This window comes from Lissotriton helveticus, chromosome 6 (genome assembly GCF_964261635.1).
Source record: "Lissotriton helveticus chromosome 6, aLisHel1.1, whole genome shotgun sequence".
Taxonomy (NCBI): Eukaryota; Metazoa; Chordata; class Amphibia; order Caudata; family Salamandridae; genus Lissotriton; species Lissotriton helveticus.
The window spans coordinates 1,948,637,209-1,948,656,972 of record NC_136067.1 but is presented as its reverse complement, the minus strand read 5'-3'; the positions used below and the strand labels follow the sequence as shown (position 1 = coordinate 1,948,656,972).

The 19,764-nt window shown below is 40.0% G+C and overlaps 1 protein-coding gene across 1 annotated transcript in view; it reads left to right on the top strand.

Moving 5' to 3' along the window:
* The window catches only part of LOC144762943 (cysteine-rich secretory protein 3-like), a 116,091-nt gene that overhangs the window by 86,924 nt on the left and 9,403 nt on the right, over positions 1–19,764 (top strand). Inside the window, exon 6 of the mRNA XM_078648243.1 lies at positions 10,308–10,393. Coding sequence (XP_078504369.1) covers positions 10,308–10,393 — 86 coding nt within the window. The remainder of the gene's footprint in view (positions 1–10,307; positions 10,394–19,764) is intronic.

The following is a 19,764-nucleotide window of genomic DNA, read 5'->3' as shown; positions in this document are numbered from 1 at the left end:
GGAGCCACAGGGGATTGTGTGGCTTCAGGGGTGGTGAACTCTTTCATGATTTTATAGAGTTCTTTACTTGAATTGGCTGCATTGTTAATCCTCCCAGCTAAATACATCATTTTAGCCTCTTTGATGTTATTTAGATGTGCTCAGTGACTGTCTCTGTAACTGGCTTGATCTTTGGCTATTTTTGTTTGTCTCCAAAGACGCTCAGCCCTCCTGTTCGCTACTTTCTGAGTTTTGAGTTCTGCAGTAAACCAAGGCGACAGTTTATGCTTCATCTTAACTCTAGAAAAAGGCTCTATTTTATTCAATGTCGTTGTGATTGCCTGTTCAAATTCAGTAATAGCTGCCTCAATATCATTGCTATTCAGTACAGCTTCAGTGTTGAAAATGTTAGTGAAGGAGACAGATGTAACTTTGGGCCAGGTTCTAATCATGACGCTTTCATTACCTGATCTTATTTTCGGCTCCTTGTCAGGAAGACTGAAGTATATTAAATAGTGATCTGTCCACAAGAGCTGTGCGGGTTGATCCACGATGATCCTAGTGGAGTTTGTGAACAGAAGGTCAAGAGTATGACCAGCCTGGTGGGTAGGTCCCACCTCCAATTGCACCAGGCCCAAGGTCTGGAGAGATGTAATCAATTGGTCGGTGTCTTGGTTATAAGCCAATTCGGCATGGTAATTAAAATCGCCGATGAGAATGAAATTATCGGCACCCATAACACAAGGAGCAATAAATTCAACTAGTTGGTTTACAAAATTGGCCTTATGACCGGGCGGTCTATAAACTAAGGCTCCTGTCCATTTCTTAACAGATTGCGACGTTATTTGACAATTAGTATTTCTGCTTTGTCTAGGTGCAGAGAGTCCATTATAATGGTTTCTAATGAACCTGTCGTCGCAATAGCTAAACCCCCTCTTCTCCTGATTGCTCTGTCCAGTTCAACTGGTGCAGACTGTCCCCAGGCAGCTGCGTTGCCATGGAGAGCCAGCCCACATTGCTGCTCCTTGCTGTGCTCCCTCGTCCCGCCCTCTCCATATAGCACCACCCAAACAGCCGACGCTCAAGATGAAAATGGTGTGCCGCACTGTTTAAAAATTAAATATAATATTTTTTTAAAAGGCGTTTGTTGAGCCAGGCATACCAAAATTAAAGCGGGTGGAGGAAATCACCCACTGTTTGTTTGCATCGGAGACATGCAGGATTTGAGGCTCTGTTTATTTGCCACAATTGTTGCATGGTTAAGCAAATGCAGTCTAAGCATTTGAAGTGAATGAAATGGAACCAAACAGTATTCTCAGATTCCGAAAGGGCGATTAGGGCTGCTGGCTAACATACATTTTTAATAGGTAGGAATAAGGGGTCACAAAAACACATCGTACAATAAACAAAACAAAATTATAATTGCTACAGATATTGTCCTACCTATAAGCGTTCTAAAGGTTACTTTTGTATTCATTTTCTAAAATGTGAGGGACACCTCGTACAGATACAGGAATTTGTTTTTAAGTAAATTACTTTCAGAGTTCAATAGAAGTTGTACAAAGATATACATAATAGTTTTGAATGTAGAATGAAACGTTTCTCAAGAAATACTCCAAGAAAAATCATGATTTGTTTTTTTTTACTAAACTACTTCTAATAAGAATGACCGATATCAGAAAATAAATGAGACACCTTAGTCACTGAGCCCTGACGTCTGTTTTAACACTCCCTGTGTGTATGGCTGGAATGCCAGACAGACAAAATGATTAGGAATAAGCTTACATAGTCCATGCAAAACACCACTGCCTGCTAGCGGCACAGCTTTACCAGTCTTAAAAAGTGAACGCATGACCTAATGCTTCTCCCCGAAGGGATAGGAAGGTTTTGAAGGATTGTGACTGTTACTAAACAAATACACACCAAGCACCACAGACCCTGTCCATGTGATAGGTAGGACAGCATTAAACGGGACAGTAAATTAATGTTTCCTCTTATGCCACAGGCGGTAGCCTCCTGCCTTTCTTTTGCTGTACTTTGTGGCCTCAAGATTAAAGGGGTGCACCACTCTCCTATAGAAAATCCTCAACAACTGCAGGGTATGCCTTTCTGTATGGAAGCAAGTTTTTTCTGGGACATGGAGTCTGGGTGCAAAGTGAACTTTCAAAAGACAACACAAAGCCCTTTGCCTTGGAAATGGAGTCACTGGCAATATATTTGCAGAGTCAGCTAACAGAATGGGAAATCCAGATCGAAAATATTATACACTTTGTTTCAATGTATGCCGTGAACACCCACGTCTATTTGAAGCTTCCACATGAATCAGCGCCTCAGCTGCAGCAGGCGCTGGACACATTGTCTGCTGCCTCAGATCTCCATGCCAATTAAAACAAAACAGTGCTTTTCCCACTGGTCAGTTTGGTGGGCAGGGATCTCCTGCCACTTCTTGGTGTAGGCTTATCCTGAGAGACAAGGGTGTTTGGGTACTTGGACATTACAGTAGCTTACACCCCAGGAAAATCAGTATGCATACAATATGTGTAGAGTAATTCAAGGTCTGGGAGAACTCCTAAAATGCTGTAACATTTTACTGTTGTCGGCTGTGAGTAGCATAGCCCTCATCAAAAAGGCACTCCTGCCCCGATGTTCGCATGTCATACAAAACTCCCTCTGTATGTTGCCAAGGTCGACTATTATGGAGCTTAACAACTTCATTATCTCTTTGTTGTGGGCTGGCAGGAGACACAGGGTCTGTGTGGAGACCCTGCAAATGGATAGAGAGCAGAGAGGCTTTGGGCAAACAGACTTGAGACAGCATTATATTGCTGGTTTACTGCAGTATACAGACAATGAAGTGCTGAGGGACACATCCCTAGGTATCCTATGTGTGGATCCTATATAAAGAAAGACTGTCCATTTGTGGTGTGACGGATCTTGTGAGACTTGGAAGTGGTTATTAAGCAGTTCTGTGGCACTCTACTTATGCTAGAGTGTTGAACATCTCATGGCTATGACCAATCACTCACATCAAGAATGTGATGAGTGTAAGACAATGAACTGGGGCGGAATGCCTGACACTTTTATTACTTTTGGTGATGTGAGACACACATTTTTGGGCTGAGGTAGTTTCTCCAGCTTGCTAATCTCTCTAGTATAAATTTGAGAGATGTAGACTGACTTTAGAGCAACCAGAGTCACATCCTTGGAACAGTGTGTACTTTGTTGCAGATGTGGCTAGTAATAACAAACTTAAACTGAGTAGTGTTTACACCACACATACTTTACATCCTGGAGACAACAGAGAGTATCCCCATCTAAGTCTGTAGCTTGTCTAAGGTGTGGTGCAGGTTCAAGCCTTTTCCTCATTTGACCTGTAAATGCAAGGGATATTGAACAACAGTGATATAGCGTATTAGGGGGGTGATAACCGTACATCTGGAGGAGACGATTAAACATTGCCTTTTGTAATTAATACCTAGAGCAACAAAGGGCATTGAATTAGTAAGGAAGGGTTATTGGGGTTAATGTTAGCCAAAACGCTGATAGCCATGCACAGGTTCTCGGCATTACCACATAGACTCCAATACTGGTGTGCAGATACGTACAAATGGCAGGTTACAGAGGAGCATTATTTACGTTTGGTGTGAGCGGGTACGCATGCAGAGCGGAATTTGGGGTTCCTCAGCTGGTTCATGCTTTGCCAGATTATTACAAATACAGACAAAACTCACAGGCTTTATGGACCTCTTGTGTGGTTAGGGCAAACTCTGGGTAATACTAGAGTCTATTGGAGCTGATAAGGGGGCTGGTGGGGTTCTTGGGGACCCTACATTATGACCTATCTGCCTCATGAGATACGCTGGAAATGGAGAGTGTACTGAATTGCTTGGGCTAGGAGGTCCAATAGTGGTGTGTGTTCATGTTTCCATTCTCTTCCTATTTTTCTTCCTATTAAATGTTAGTAGAGTAGATAATGAATTGGCAGCTAACGACTGCGAAGTGACAAATATTAAGAATATACCCATTCCCATGTAACATATGCAGATGATGCCATTTTGCTTTCCAGAACACCTGATGGGCTCAAAAGCCTGAAGAATGGTTATACTGATTACATGACCATGCTCAATTATGAAGTTAACCACACTAAAACCTTTGTTACGGCTCGTGGACCTATGAAGTCCAAAATGCAGACTTTGTCCATTCTGGGTAAACCTAGAGTGAGAACTAACTAATTTTTGTCTCTTGGGACCACTTTTGACATGCGATCTACGTGGGCCCCATTTATAGCGAAGGCCAGGTTACGTTTTTCAATCTGTGTTGGGTTTATGACTAACTTGGCATTGACCATACTTAAGAAGCCTATTGTTTCTTTTTTAGAAGTATACAGGCGAAAATGCCTACCTGTCCTAACCTATGGATTAAGGGGTTGATTATGATTGCGGAAGGACCGTCACCACCAGCTATGAGGTGGCAATCGTTTCATTGCCGACCGCAAGTTTCCACCCACCAAATTAGGATGGCGGGGGGAATCTCACCACAACTGTGGTGGTCGCATAGACCGTCTGCCACGGAACAGCCACAGGCAATCCTTATGATTACCTGGTGCAGCGTTCTTCACCAGCCAAATTACGATGATGGCTGGAGACAGCCTTTCCATGGCAGTGGAACTGCCATGGAAAGGTTGGTGGGGATTGGTAGTGGGGGCCTGATGTGAGCCCCTCATGTATAGGGGGAGATGAGGGTGCTCTGAGGGGTGCCCATTGTACCCTCCTACATTTCACAACACCAAGTGGCAGACACCGTGTGGTGCCTGCCATGTATTGCTGTGGAATGCATAACCCGGCATTTACGCATCACAGCGGGTGACCCGCCGCAATGGTATGCTGCAGAATGCGTTCGCCATGGTGGCAGGTGCATCCTGATTTGTGGTGCGAGACCACCTCATGTATGGCAGACAGTCCCGGTTTACAACAGGATTGCTGACGGACTCCAGTCCATCCACCATCCTAATGAGCCTCTATGTTTTTGGGGCTGTAAAAAAGTTAGCTGATTGCAGGCTGAGGAGAACAGAGTATGTGGGAGGCTTTTAGGCCTTCCTCCAAGTTGTTCTACCTTTGTAATACATCAAGAGCTTGGTCACAATTATGTGGAAGACCAGAATGACCCTATTATTACCGTGGTGTTCAATTTTGAACAACTCCATGCTTCCATTAACAGGGAGGTCAATATAGACTGCCTGTGCTGTGTAATGGGCCATCTTATTGCCTGGGTGGATTACATCAAGCAGATCTGTAAAAACTAGGGCAGACTAAACATCTTCTCCAATGCCATGCAAACTATAAAAAATGGATAGGTCCTGGATTAAAAAAATCTCAGACAGGTCCATGTGCCTGGTGCGCAGGGAGGATTCCTTGTCTGCCTTACCAGTCAGTCAGTCAGTCAGTCAAAAATACTTTATTCAGTTCATACCAAAAACCATAAAAGTATACTACTTTATAAATCAAAGTCAAGACCACATTTTAAAAATACAACAGAAACAATTGTGCAAATTTTGCAGGCCATACAGCACAGTACAATTACATATGTATATAAAAAACATACATTATAAATATCAGTAAAAAGAGTAATACACACACAAAAGACAGTTTAAAAAAGCAATGCGCTCAATCATAATTCATGAGTTTACCGCTATGTACAATGTATCCAGTTGATTTTCCTCCTGAGTCTCATTGCTATTGTCAAAAAATGTGCTATGTTAAAAATCTCCCAGGTATTAGACAAAAGCTGAAGATGCAGAAGTGCAGGTTTAACTTGTCTGAAGCCCTTATCTTTAATAAGGGGGATAATGAATTTTTTACGAATGGGGCACAGATGTTTACAAAAGAATATAAAATGCACAGTGTCTTTAATAGAGAATCCGTCACAAGAACAAATCTCCAATTCCATCTCCTTGGTCCAACCTGGGCGTTCTGTAAGAAGAAGGTGGAATTTGTTCAATCTAAACTTAGTCAGTAAGTATCGATGATTCATATTATTGACGATTCTCAAGTAGGGTTCTATACCACTGGTGGTCATTAACAGCTGGTGAGCCCTTACTGTTGGTTTGCATAGTTCCTTTTCTTCTCGTGCTAGATATGCAAACTGCTTATATGTGTCCTTTACCCATATCAAATCCCCCTTTGATACATTTTTGGGTGGTCGAACAATTCTGGACGACCCAGTTTAGTTGCTAGTTTTTTAACATAGTTCAACCAGGGGATGGTGTTGCTGTACTCAAGGGCTAAACAATCCCTGAGAATCTCATGATTCAGCTTTAATTCAGGGTTCAACCATATTAAAATCCATTTCAATAGCGGAGCTAAAGCAACACGGTCTTCTAAATATTCTACCCCACACTCTTGGTGAACAATGTATCCAGGCGTTGACTGGGGGACGGATAAGATAGATTTCACAAACTTATCCTCTGCCACCTGCAGGGCCTTTACATTTTTGAACCCCCACAGATCAGCTCCGTACATCGCTACTGAGATGCATTTGGCGCTATAGGTTTTCAACACAGCCTGTAGTGGCTTCACCCCCAATTTGCGGGCAAAGTCCAAGACAGCCAAGATAGACCTGGCAAAGGCATTCCGTTTGGCAACTAATTGTGGCAACCAGGCGGACTTATCATCAAAAATGACCCCCAGATAAGGAAATCTTGTGACCCTAAATAAAACATTCCCTTCACAGTGCATTGTCTTAATTAGTTTAGGTTTACTGCCCACAATCATTACATGCGATTTTGAAAAATTCACACTTAAATCCAGCGCTTTCATAAAATTGGCAAATAAATTTAAAAGGCATTGCAAACCCACTGCTGTGCGTGCTATTAAAGCGGCATCATCCGCATAAAGTAATGCCGGAATAGAATGTTTGCCAGCCCTTGGTATGTCTTTGCACGCCTCAGTTAAAACAGCACCCAGGTCATTAATATAAAGGGTAAAAAGTAGGGGGGCTAAAATACACCCTTGCCTGACCCCGTTGGTGATCCCGATCTTGCCTGTACAATTACCAAGGCGATCATATCTAACAGTGGCCGAAAGGTCCCTATGTAAATCTGCGAGAAAATACACAATATTTTTATCAATGCCGAGCTTAAGGAGCAGTCCCCAATCACCAGGGCCAATGCTAGCATGGCCACAGCAGCCTCAAGACTTTCCTTTGGCTTCTCCACACATGATCCAGAATACCGGGATGGAAAGTAAAATAGCTTTTTTCTGTCCTTTTGTAGCTTTTTCTCCTAACTAGGACTCTTTTAAGAAGACACATGGCAGCTCATAGGGTTAAGCATAGGGTGCCACCATAGCTACTGGGAGCAGTTGCCCTTTTCTCTGGAAGTCATGAAGCAAATGAAAGAGACACTCATGGTCTTACTCCTTGATACAGTTGCATAGATATATGCATCAAAACAGCTTGTATTATTCTTTTGCGATGGACACTGCAGTTTTTATTCTCATGCCTTCTCCAAGTGGGTGTGTGATGGAGCCATCCTTCGATCACTAGTCAAAACATGACCTCTTTACTTCTTTTGTTGCTGAATATCTTACTTTAGGAGAAGACACCAAGTGGCACAACTTAATTTGAAACACTATGCAATGCACTCACATACCAGGAGGAAACAACTAGACAAATATAGTCTTACCCATCTCATCAGACCGTTTAGAAGTTCACTGGGCTTTTTGCAGAACTAACTGCTTCATAAATAAATAAAAAAAACATGCCATTGTACATTTAAATTAAGGTGAAAGATACACAGAAAGCCAAAGCACAAATCCAGCTTCATTTCCATACTAACAACCCAGAGAATAGTCAACCACTGGAGAGATATGTGGTCAAGAAGCAAACCCAAATGTGAGAAATTCACAGATCCATACGGAAAAACTGAAGGGATGCAAGGCACACACATCATTGGAAAGGTAACAAATCTACTGAGAGGAGATGTAAAAAAAACACATCCTGTCAACCGAGGAAAGGGAAAACAAACCAAAGGCATGTGCTGTGACACCTACATGTAATGCCATGCCACACCACAACATCAAGAAGGAAGAAAAGGATGATAAGCTGGGTGACAGTGAGGGATGTGTCCAGCATAAAGCCAGTCCTAATTAATCAAACCACTCTGATCAATTGACTTCACTGTCAGAATGGAGCCAAAACTATAATGTCAACAAGCTAAGTTTTGACCAATGAAATGTGCCTCAAGAACAAAAATTTACAAAATGATCAGTAGAAGAATAGCTGAGTTGCAACAGATCCCCGACCAAAGGGGCTTGGACACAAGGCAAACCCTGGTGGTCAGGGGAAGTAAAACACGGATAATGACGCCCTCACAATGGGAGATGGATCCAATGGTGAAAGGGGCATTCCTTTATTTTCAAAAACAAAAACCCCCTTTGGAAGTTTGTTTTTGAAAAAGAAACGCATTGAAACTTTACCATACGCCTTCATGTTTGACTGAGCCATTCAATACAATCACAGGAACCTCCGTCACAGTGGTTCTTAGGATACTTCTGTCACTGCCACTAGGAAGCATGGTTCGGGGTATAAGCAGAGAATTAAATCTGGTTTTCTGGACCTCATTGGCGAACTGCTGTGTTTTGAGATTTTTCAATAGGCTAACTGTGGATAGCAAAGTCCCAAATGTGTCTAAATTGTACTGGGAAGGAATTTGTAGTAGCCAAAGAAGGTGGTCAAGGGATGCAAGTATTAGGATAAAGGATCTCGTAAAAATGCATTCTCCTTGGAGTACAATTGACATTTGACCCCCCTTTCCCAGCAAACTGGCTTTGCGAGACTCTGTGAGAAAGATTGACAACTCTCTGCACCTGCTATCTGAGGAAGAAGCCTTCCATCAGCTTCTCCCTAAATACTCTTGGCCAATACCCAGTTTATCTCTACTGGGCCCAGATACCTAACCCTAGACTATGAAACACATTTTTTTAAAGGTAAGATAAGGATGAAATATAATTTTTTCATCAGAGAAATAGTGCAGTGTGGTTCAGAATGGTAATGGATACGGTATATGCTCACTGAAAGCAAAATTCTCCATGTTTCATATACTTATAGATTGTGTCTTTTATATATCTGCTTGTATTAAGTGTTTAAGACCCTTGTTTTTTTGTGAATATTCATAAATATTTTGCCGATAGTTCTTATTTTTTTAAATGATCATAACTTTAATTCTGATAAGGGAAGGGGTACATATTGGTTTAGAATGGGCATGAAAATAGAGTACCTGGCAAAATGTTGGTGATATAAGTGGAGGAATATGGCTAGGGGGAACTGAATCAAAAAGCTCCTTGGCTTTGTATTTCTACATGTATGAATGTAGTTGTGCATATTTATGTGTACAATTTAGAACAAACCCAAATCCTCCTGAGAATGTGTCACAGTTGTGGATTTCCAAGAGAATTCTTGATAAATTTCCAAGAAGTAAGAAATTTGCCCAAAGGTAGTCAGTACCAAACATTTCAAAGGTTGGAGGCGATGGAGCTGCTGTCTGAAATGCACTATTTTGATGTGGCAGTATGAATTGCACGTTTTATACCCCCTGTCAGCCAGAATTTCGAGGATGTATCTGAATAGGGTGTGCTGTTTTGGGGGTGCATGGGTTTTACTTGATATTACAATGTGCAGTTGTTTTATTGTTTTAGAATATTTTATGGACAATTGTCCCAATAGACTTTATTTTACTAGTAATACTACTTCACAGTGGTTCCTTTAAATGTTACAAATGACCATCAGGCTGCCAGACATTTCTAACTTTGGCAAACTGTCACTAAGTCAGTGTGGTGGAGAAATTTAGACTGTCGCCCTGACAGAGCACTATCCGTTCATGAAATATAAATCAGACCCTCCGCGCCGATTTTACTTCATATATCACACAAGACTGTATTCTGTAGAACAGCCGTAGGTTGATTCAGTGAAATATCATGATAGTCGAAAAAATTAAAATGAATTCTCACAAACAATCTGCCGAAGATTAGCTTAATTTGGGCAATTCGATGACCACATAATAGTGTCACTTTTAATAATTCCAAAGACTAAGTAGTGTTATGATGTGAAACATGAGAGATTAACTGGAATATGGACATAACTCTTCAAAAATAAGAAATTATTAACACAATAATGTGATTAATAGAAATAATGTCCATAAAATAGAAAAAACATAAATGTGCAAATGCATGTATTGTTATGTGTATTTTAAAAACATTTGTAAACGATATCTTAACCTGCATTTGAGGACATGCTGTTGCTCCAATAATAATTATTTATCTTTAACTGTAAAGGTCGTTTGGAATGAAAGTTCCAAAATCGGATGCGCAAGTCAGCAGTGTTCAAATTTTGTTCTGGCTGTTTGCCAATACGCCCCTGCGTAAGTATTGTGTTTTTATTTTGCCTAAATTGATTTATTTCTATAAAATTGCCATTTGAGGATTGGGATAAATGCATCCTAAACATTTTATAAATGTTATTATTCATAGGATCATATGAATAGCCCGTTTTATTAGCCTGAAAGCTAGGGCTGAATCTTTTGTTTTTTGTTTTTATTTACTGATGCATCATTGTATTTTTGTATTATACTGTGCCACCTCCATGTTGAGGTACATACATATCTTCAATACACTTATATATTTTTTAATGACTTTGCTAATACTTAACCAAGGCTTTCTGCAGTTTTCACTTTGTATTGTTTTCATCTACATGCATTTGTGTCCGAACACGTCAAGAAATAAAAGGACATCATGTATTACAAACTGTCTTATGTATGTATTACGACTTATAAAGCGCACGTATCACCCGAAGGCATCAAGGCGCTTGCTTAGGGAACCCGTCCTGGTATTCCCCTGTGAGATACCCCGGCAGGGTATCCACAAGGTGAAAGCCAGGCATCCCACCGCGAGGGGCCGTAGTGGAGATTAAGCAAGCTATTGCCCAGAGTCGCAGAGTGTGACCCCGTGAGTCGAGTAGGCACCAGAGCGAGAATTGTCGAGTCTGTGGAATTTTTTAGCCCGAGACCCGCCGAGGCGGGGAATCGAACCCTGGTCCACGGCCGATCTCAGCTTCCGGGTCTTCCGCCTCTAACCACTGAGCCACGCTTCTCCACATAAGAACAACAAATAGTCCCAAAATGTAATGATACTCATTAAAGAGTTCAATGCATAACTTACAAGAAAGGAATAACAACCCAATCAAGTTACCTAATTGTGAGTCTATGGGTAGCTACTGTTTAAATATTTTTAAATAAATAAGGATTGACGACTAAGACACTATCGTATACAGTATAAAATATAATATATTAAAGTGAGCTATTTAAACATACAGTGACGTTTTCAGCATCAGTAATCGAAGCCATTACATAGGTTGTGCTGGGTACTGGATTTAATTAAACACTTGAGGATTGGTTCACAAACATATATTCCCACCTATGTGAAAATTAGGGCATGTCACCAGTATATCAAAGGTGGTATGTTGCTTTACAATAGTGTCATGTTCAGTACATCAATCTGACCACTACATCTCAAGGTCTGTCTAGTTATGTCGATGTGGCGCTACTATCCTACGATACAGTACTTAGGTTGATGTAATGGATGCAATATTATTGTAGTTGAATAGTATTGATCTTGACGTACTGAGATACAACTAAAACGCGCTGTGCAAATGCATCTTTTTGTGAGGGTATCATCTGATTCAAACATTCAGCCAAGGTGGAGTTTTGGATGTGTAAAAATCGCTTTCTTGCAGGGAAATTACAATAATGTGGAGAACTTTTTACAAGAGCAAACTAGCTTACAGAGGCCTGTGTGAAGTTGATTCATGGTGGTCCACCTAAAAAAGCTGGTGAAGATTTTGTGAATATTCATAAATATTTTGCAGATAGTTCTTATTTTTTTTTAAATTATCATAACTTTAATACTGATAAGGGAAGGGGTACATATTGTTTTAGAATGGGCATGAAAATAAAGCACCTGGCAAAATGTTGGTGATATAAGTGGAGGAATATGGCTAAGGGGAACTGAATCAAAAAACTCCTTGGCTTTGTATTTCTACATGTATGAATGTAGTTGTGCATATTTATGTGTACAATTTAGAACAAACCCAAATCCTCCTGAGAATGTGTCACAGTTGTGGATTGCCAAGAGAATTCTTGATAAATTTCCAAGAAGTACGAAATTTGCCCAAAGGTAGTCAGTAGCCTATATCAGTGAATATTTGACTTTTCCGAAAACAGAGAGGTAATAAGAAATCATTTGTGTGAAAAAAAGACATTGGAAGCTACATTACCAGTTTCTTCTCCAATAATAATTAATATATTGAGATTTGCGCTTTACAATTTCATTATATTCATTATTACTAAGCAGTACCTGAAAAAAATATATGATTGAACTGCTTGGTATCTTGAAGTATAACATTAATATTGATCAGAAAATAATTTACACACATTTCTAATTCTGTAATATTTAACAAATTTAATCCAAAAGGATAAACTTTTGCACTTGAAACAGGTGGCAATAATTACTGCAGTGATGCATCATGATACATAAATAATTCAAAATATCATTAAAAAACATTACAGAATTTTTGAGCCTACCTAAAAAGGACCACATATAAAAGGTGATAACAGATTGTAGTCACAATATATTTCATTTGTTGGTGGGGTAATACTCATTTTAGGAAGTCTGGGGTGTTGTTAGGTGCTCTCGCCCTGTGAAAAACTGTTTTCTCGCATAATTTTCTTATAGACATTATGTGGCCACGATCTGCACCCAATGCTCCACAAGTGGACGTCCCTAACTATGCACATCTTTGGATATACGCAGTGTAGGTTGTCTGCAAGGCGTGGTGTCACACCAGACCCTGCATCCAAAACAGAATGGGGGTTGGGCAGTGGGCTTTCCTTCAGGCCAAACCAAGCCCAACTTTCTGCATGTGTCCAACCCAAACCATTAAAAGGGCACAAAGGGGTTAATGCTGGTAAAAAAGTTAGAGGTATCTGAAGAGTTGATGTGCAGATATGCTCTTATTTCCCCATTTAAAGTGGGCGGGTAGATCCTGATTGGCTGCCTACAAACTGTGGAATATTTTGTGACAACGATTACAGGACTCCTAAAAATATTAAAGGAAATATTAATGAACAGGGTAGGAAAACTCAGAAACCAAAGTCATGTGATGGGGCAGGAGGTGTGAAAAGACCCTATTGTGTGGCCACATGGAACAAAAGGGCACAAAGAGTGCCCACACAAAAAGTACCCAAAACGGTGGTCAAGGTTTGAAAAGACCCAATCTGGTGGCTAGTAGGAGCAAAAGGACACCAAAAGTGTCCAAAATCGTGGTTGGAAACATGTGTAAGAAGCTTAGTCCCCAGGGGAGTGACTGCCTTGAACAGGAGTCCAGAAAACCACTTGAATCCCCAGGAAAGACCTAATAGTGAAGATGGTGAGGGGGCGTCCATGTGGATTCCTCCAAAGTGATGTCCTTTTCCCAAGGAGACATTAGTTCCCAGGTACTGGGGATAATGGTAACAGAGAAAAACATAATAAAAACTATAGGCTTAAACACAATTTATATTACATCGGTGTAATTCTTGTAATTTTGGGGCTATTGCGTTATGCTTCTTATGTAAAGATGTACCATAAATGCACAATTTATTGTAAAAAAGTGCTAAAATCTCAGTGCTTTTGCTATATTTGCATTATTATTTACTGAAGAAGTGACGTGAGAATGAATTTAACACTAAAATATAGAGCAAAATGCGAGATCTGCATTTTGTGTAAATAGCCTTAATTTCATGTCGTTTTGTAGGAATTTCACGTAATTTTGGGAAAGCAAATAACACAATTTTGGCAAACCCCTTAAAAACAGTGCCCGGCAATGAGCTACAATGGGTGCTTCCCCTGCTTCCTGTATCCCTACCTGGTAGGGCTGGGAGCACATGGCCATTGCTGCTGCTCTCATGGAAGGAAGTTGGAACCAAAAACGCTGGCAGCTTCAAGCTTTACACGGAGAGCTGTGCAGCTCAAGTGGGGAATGGGGTTCCTGTGTAGCCCCAGTCACATGCACACCTAGTGCTCCATTAGAGAGACAGGGGCAAGCGTCCACAACAAAAGATGTGATGCAAGGTTGCTTTTCTGAAGGAAATAACATATCATCATTAGTGGCACAAAGCTGCCTATAAAATATGCAAGCTAGATGATAATAGACCAGGAGGTTTGGGCTAAATGGCTCGAGCTGCTGACAGTGAAACACGGTAACCCATATTTGAGTTACAGCTTTGGCTCTTGACTACACATAAGGTAATCCTGGGCAAATCACAGAATTCGACATGCCAAAAAAATGTAAAATGAATTGTATTTGTGTACACCCCATTTAATATACACAGTCTTGTAGATGGTCTCCCATCCCACCCGAGTAATGTAGTCTGGTGCTACCTAGCTAGGTTTACACTACATAAATACCAATGCATACAGACATAAAACAGCCCCCTAGAATTCTCTGAGGTTCCTAACGACTTGCATATTAGTTTTTCGTAGTGCCACAGCTAAGGCAGGGGCATTATCAAGGCTGCGGGAGGACAGCAGCCCCTAGGAGATCCACCCTTGTTTTCAAAGTCACTCTAAGTCTCCTACAGTGTTACACTGGTGATGCAACAACAGTGTACTATACATAACAGCGCCGTACACTAAATGACACTTTAGCCTACTCTACACTATGCCACTCAACTCAACTACACTATACGACAGTTGAGCCCCTGTCCTCCACTGTATAACACTCTAGTGTATGTTTTTCCACTCTACAACGCTCTGCTGCATTCTATGCCACTGTACGACACTGAACTATACTGTGCTACACTGTAATCCCCTACACTGCACTCTACAACACTCTGCTCCACTCTATGCCATTCTATGACACTCTGCTCAAATCTATGATGACACTCCACTCCATGATACTTAACTCCAAAACACTAGAGTCGACGATACTCCACTGTTTGACACTGATATTGAGGTCCGAACACGCTAGCTTACTGTAGTAAGAAATGGTACAACCAGCATGCCACTGGAGTGGCCACGCCCAGATGGGCGGTGTCAAGAACATTTAAAGAGTACTAAAAATAGCGTGCCAGGATCCTCAAGCTCAAGCCTCTGACGAAGTGACCCATCACGAAACTCGTCAGGCTAATTGGACATTTATTCGATGAAGTTTCGTTTTCAGTACCCGCAGCAGCCTCCTATTAAAGTCTTGGCTACAACCTACCTGTGATGCCGCTTTTTCTACAGCAGGCAAACTTTGTTTTGATATATATATATATATATATATATATATATATATATATATATATATATATATATATATATATATACACACATACATATACATACATATATATATATATATACATGCATACATATATACATAATTATTAATTAATTACAGAGTGGTAGTATGGTAGTAGCCACTCTGTAGTTCTAGTTAGGGAGAGAGGGATGTCTTAAATGTTTGTCCCTTAATAACTTTGCAACGGTATACAGTCAAAATATCGACTTCAAAATATTGAATGGACATTATATCGAGATTTAAATATCGAATGGACAAAATATCGACATGACAGAATATAGACATCAAAAATATCATTTTTAAGGTAAGTGATTTAATATCGAATGTTAAAAATATAGACAGTTAAAATATCGAAGTATATAACATAGATTATTAAAATTATCGAATTTTTAATATCAAATTTTTTATAGTAATTTTTATGTTAATATATGTGTGAAAAGTGTGTATTTATGTTATAATTTATTTTAATTAATGAAATTTGTTGTTTTATTTTTTGCGTAATTTAATTCTGTAGCGGGTTGTGGGTTTATAGGGGAATAGGGTGGGAAGTAATTTAAATATAATTAATTAAATATGTAAATGTATTTATTGGTATTCATTTTTAATTAATTGTTAATTAATTTATAATTGATAATTAATTAAAATTTAATTGGCAATTAATTTTAATTAATTGATTAATTGTTAATTATGTTAATTTTACTAATTTATGTAGTGGGTTGTGGGTGTATAGGGGAGTAGGGTGGGAAGTAATTTAATTGTAATTAATAAAATATGTACATTTAATTATTGTTATTCATTTTTATTAATTGTTAATTAATTGATATTTGGTAATTATTTACATTTTAATTGGCAATTAATTTAAATTAATTGATTAATTGCTAAATATGTTAATTTTACTAATTTTATTTATGTAGCGAGTTGTGGGTTTATAGGGGAATTGGGTGGGAAGTAATTTATTTATAATTAATTAAATTAATCTATTTATTTAACTGTAGTTAATTTGAATTAATTGTTAATTATTTTTTAATGTAAAATTATTATTGTTAATTTGTAATCAATTTGTATTAATAGGTAAATAATTGTAAATATTAACTTTTATTTTGTAATTTTAATTGATTAATTATTATATTGTATTAAATTAATAATTACTTTTAATTAATTTTTTCTAGATATTTATTTATATTAATAGAAATATTATATGAAGTATTTCATATCCCTACTTTTGCACTCTTTGGAGTGGGAATAGTAATTTTAACCCCTACGCTATCCAACACTTTCCCTACTGTTGCACCCACTGGAGTGGGAATAGTAATTTTTACCCCTACGCTATCCAACGTTTTCCCTACTGTTGCACTCTTTGGAGTGGGAATAGTAATTTGAACCCCTACGCTATCCAACGCTTTCCCTAATGTAGCACCCACTGGAGTGGGAATAGTAATTTGTACCCCTACGCTATCCAATGCTTTGCCTACTGTTGCACCCACTGGAGTGGGAATAGTAATTTTTACCCCTACGCTATCCAAAGCTTTCTCTACTGTTGCACCCACTGGAGTGGGAATAGTAATTTTTACCCCTACGCTATCCAACGCTTTCCCTACTGTTGCACGCACTGGAGTGGGAATAGTAATTTTTACCCCTACGCTATCCAACGCTTTCCCTACTGTTGCACCCACTGGAGTGGGAATAGTAATTTTTACCCATACGCTATCCAACGCTTTCCCTACTGTTGCACCCACTGGAGTGGGAATAGTAATTTTTATCCCTACGCTATCCAACGCTTTCCCTACTGTTGCACCCACAGGAGTGGGAATAGTAATTTTTACCCATACGCTATCCAACGCTTTCCCTACTGTTGCACTCTTTGGAGTGGGAATAGTAATTTTAACCCCTACGCTATCCAACGCTTTCCCTACTGTAGCACCTACTGGAGTGGGAATAGTAATTTTTACCCCTACGATATCCAACGCTTTCCCTACTGTTGCACCCACTGGAGTGGGAATAGTAATTTTTACCCCTACGCTATCCAACGCTTTCTCTACTGTTGCACCCACTGGAGTGTGAATAGTAATTTTTACCTCTACGCTATCCAACGCTTTCCCTACTGTTGCACCCACTGGAGTGGGAATAGTAATTTTTACCCCTACGCTATCCAACGCTTTCCCTACAGTTGCACCCACTGGAGTGGGAATAGTAATTTTTACCCCTACGCTATCCAACGCTTTCCCTACTGTTGCACTCTCTGGAGTGGGAATAGTATTTTTTACACTTCTGCTATTGTACGGTAATAATATAGGATATTATTTAATTATATTATGTTACTTTCTATATATGTTTTTACAAATATGATTGTAATTTTTTTTTTTACTTTCATTAATTATTTAATTTTTATAAGTTAATTTTAGTATTTTTAAGTATATGTTAGTAATTCCTTTTTACTATTGATTTAATTTAACACTGTTTTTATTAAAGTCGATATTTTTTTAAACTATATTTTTGTAAACGATATTTTGTACTCGATATTTTTGTACTTACCTAGTTGTAGATACAAACTCGATATTCTGTCTGTCGATATTTTGGCATCGATATTTTTGATAGTCGATATTCTGTCCGTTGATATTATGTCAGTGATCCCTTTGCAACCATTTGACGAATGCCCTCAAATCTTTGCAGACTTACTGCCCCGTTTCATTCTCTGAGTACTGAAAGTTTTGTGGCATTTGGCCAATGGGATGCAAAGGAAAAAGGGGTGTCCTAAAACGGTTGTAAAATCCAACGCATTTTACATAGAGTTTGTTTTTCGTGTACAGCAAAAACCGTCAATTTGATTTTTATGAAGTTTGGCAGGATGATATATTGTGGCACGCAGATGATTCTGTGGGAGTATGGCAGGTAAGTAGGGTAAGTATTTTTCTAACTTTTAAGTGTTTTAAACATAGTTATATTTGTGGCTTTTGTAGAACCGTGGTGCTACCGAGGTATATTGCGATGACAAGTCTTTGCAAAAGTTAAAGGCAGGCATGTGGTTTTTAGGTCCACTTTGATGTGTTCTACGCTACACTTTTCGATATGGGTAAGCAATTGGTTTGATATTTCTGCTCTACCTATTAACACTATACTAAGGTTATGTTATGTTATGTTAAGGTTTTGTTTGAGCGCACAGCTGCCCCAGCTAAGGGGCGTCCCGGCGCTGACCGTATCATTGTACCGAAGAAGAGAAATTAAGAGAGAGAAACCTTAGATCAAAGGGAAAAGATAGGTTTTAATGGCTTTCCGAACAGGGAGAAGCTCATCGATACTACGGATAGATACAGGCAAGGAGTTCCACACTTTGGCCGCCAACAGTCGAAAGGAACGACCTCCAGCACGACAAAGTCTGAACTTGGGTGTATTTACCAGATGTTGACCCAAGGAGCGCAGATTGCGCTGAGGGGTATACGAAGTTAACAATGGGCGGAGTAGCTCAGGGCTGGTACCTTTCAAAATTTTGAATGCTAGACAAAGTGTCTTAAACTGAATTCTAGCTTGAATCGGCAGCCAGTGTAAGGCTCTGATCGTGGCTCTAGCAGAACATCTGCGAGGCAGTCTGACAAGAGCTCGGGCTGCCAAGTTCTGAACTCACTGTAGACGCAGAATTTCAGCTTTATTTGCGCCCAAAAGTAACGCGCTAGCATAATCCAAGCACAATAGAATTGTGGCCTGGATGATAAGCTGCCAAACAGGCGCACTAAAGAACTTCAGAATAGGGTGAAGGCCTCTCAACAAGCCCACACATGTCGCTGCCACCTTCTTCGTGTGGCACTGAAAATTGAGATCTGCGTCCAGCCACACTCCCAAGTTCTTAACCAATGGCTTGGCTGCAGGCATAATGCCTAAGGAAGCTGGCCACCAGTGTTCATTCCAAAGGGAGGTGTTATTCCCTACCAGCATCACCTCGGTTTTAGTGGCATTCAGTTGAAGGCAATTTTCAGCCATCCATTGGGCGACTGCAGTCATCCCATATCTGAACCTAGTGGCATCGGCAGAGGGACCTTCAGCCAAGGTGACAATCAGCTGAGTGTCGTCAGCATACGAAACTAACATTAGGCCCCACTCTCTTGCCATAGCCGCGAGAGGTTGAACATACAGATTGAACAACGTCGGGCTCAACGCAGAGCCCTGCGGAACCCCTTGGCAGATGGAATGGGCTTGAGACAGAAAAGGAGGTGCCGAGACCCTGAAGGATCTATCCGTCAAGAATGCACGGAACCATTCCAGGGCCAGATCCATGACCCCAATTGCCTCCAGACGGTACAGCAAGATGTCATGAGACACCGTATCAAAGGCAGCGCTAAGATCTAATAATATAAGCGCTGCACTCTGACCGGCGTCTAGAGTAGTTCTTAGGTACTCCGTGGAGGCCAACAAGGCCGATTC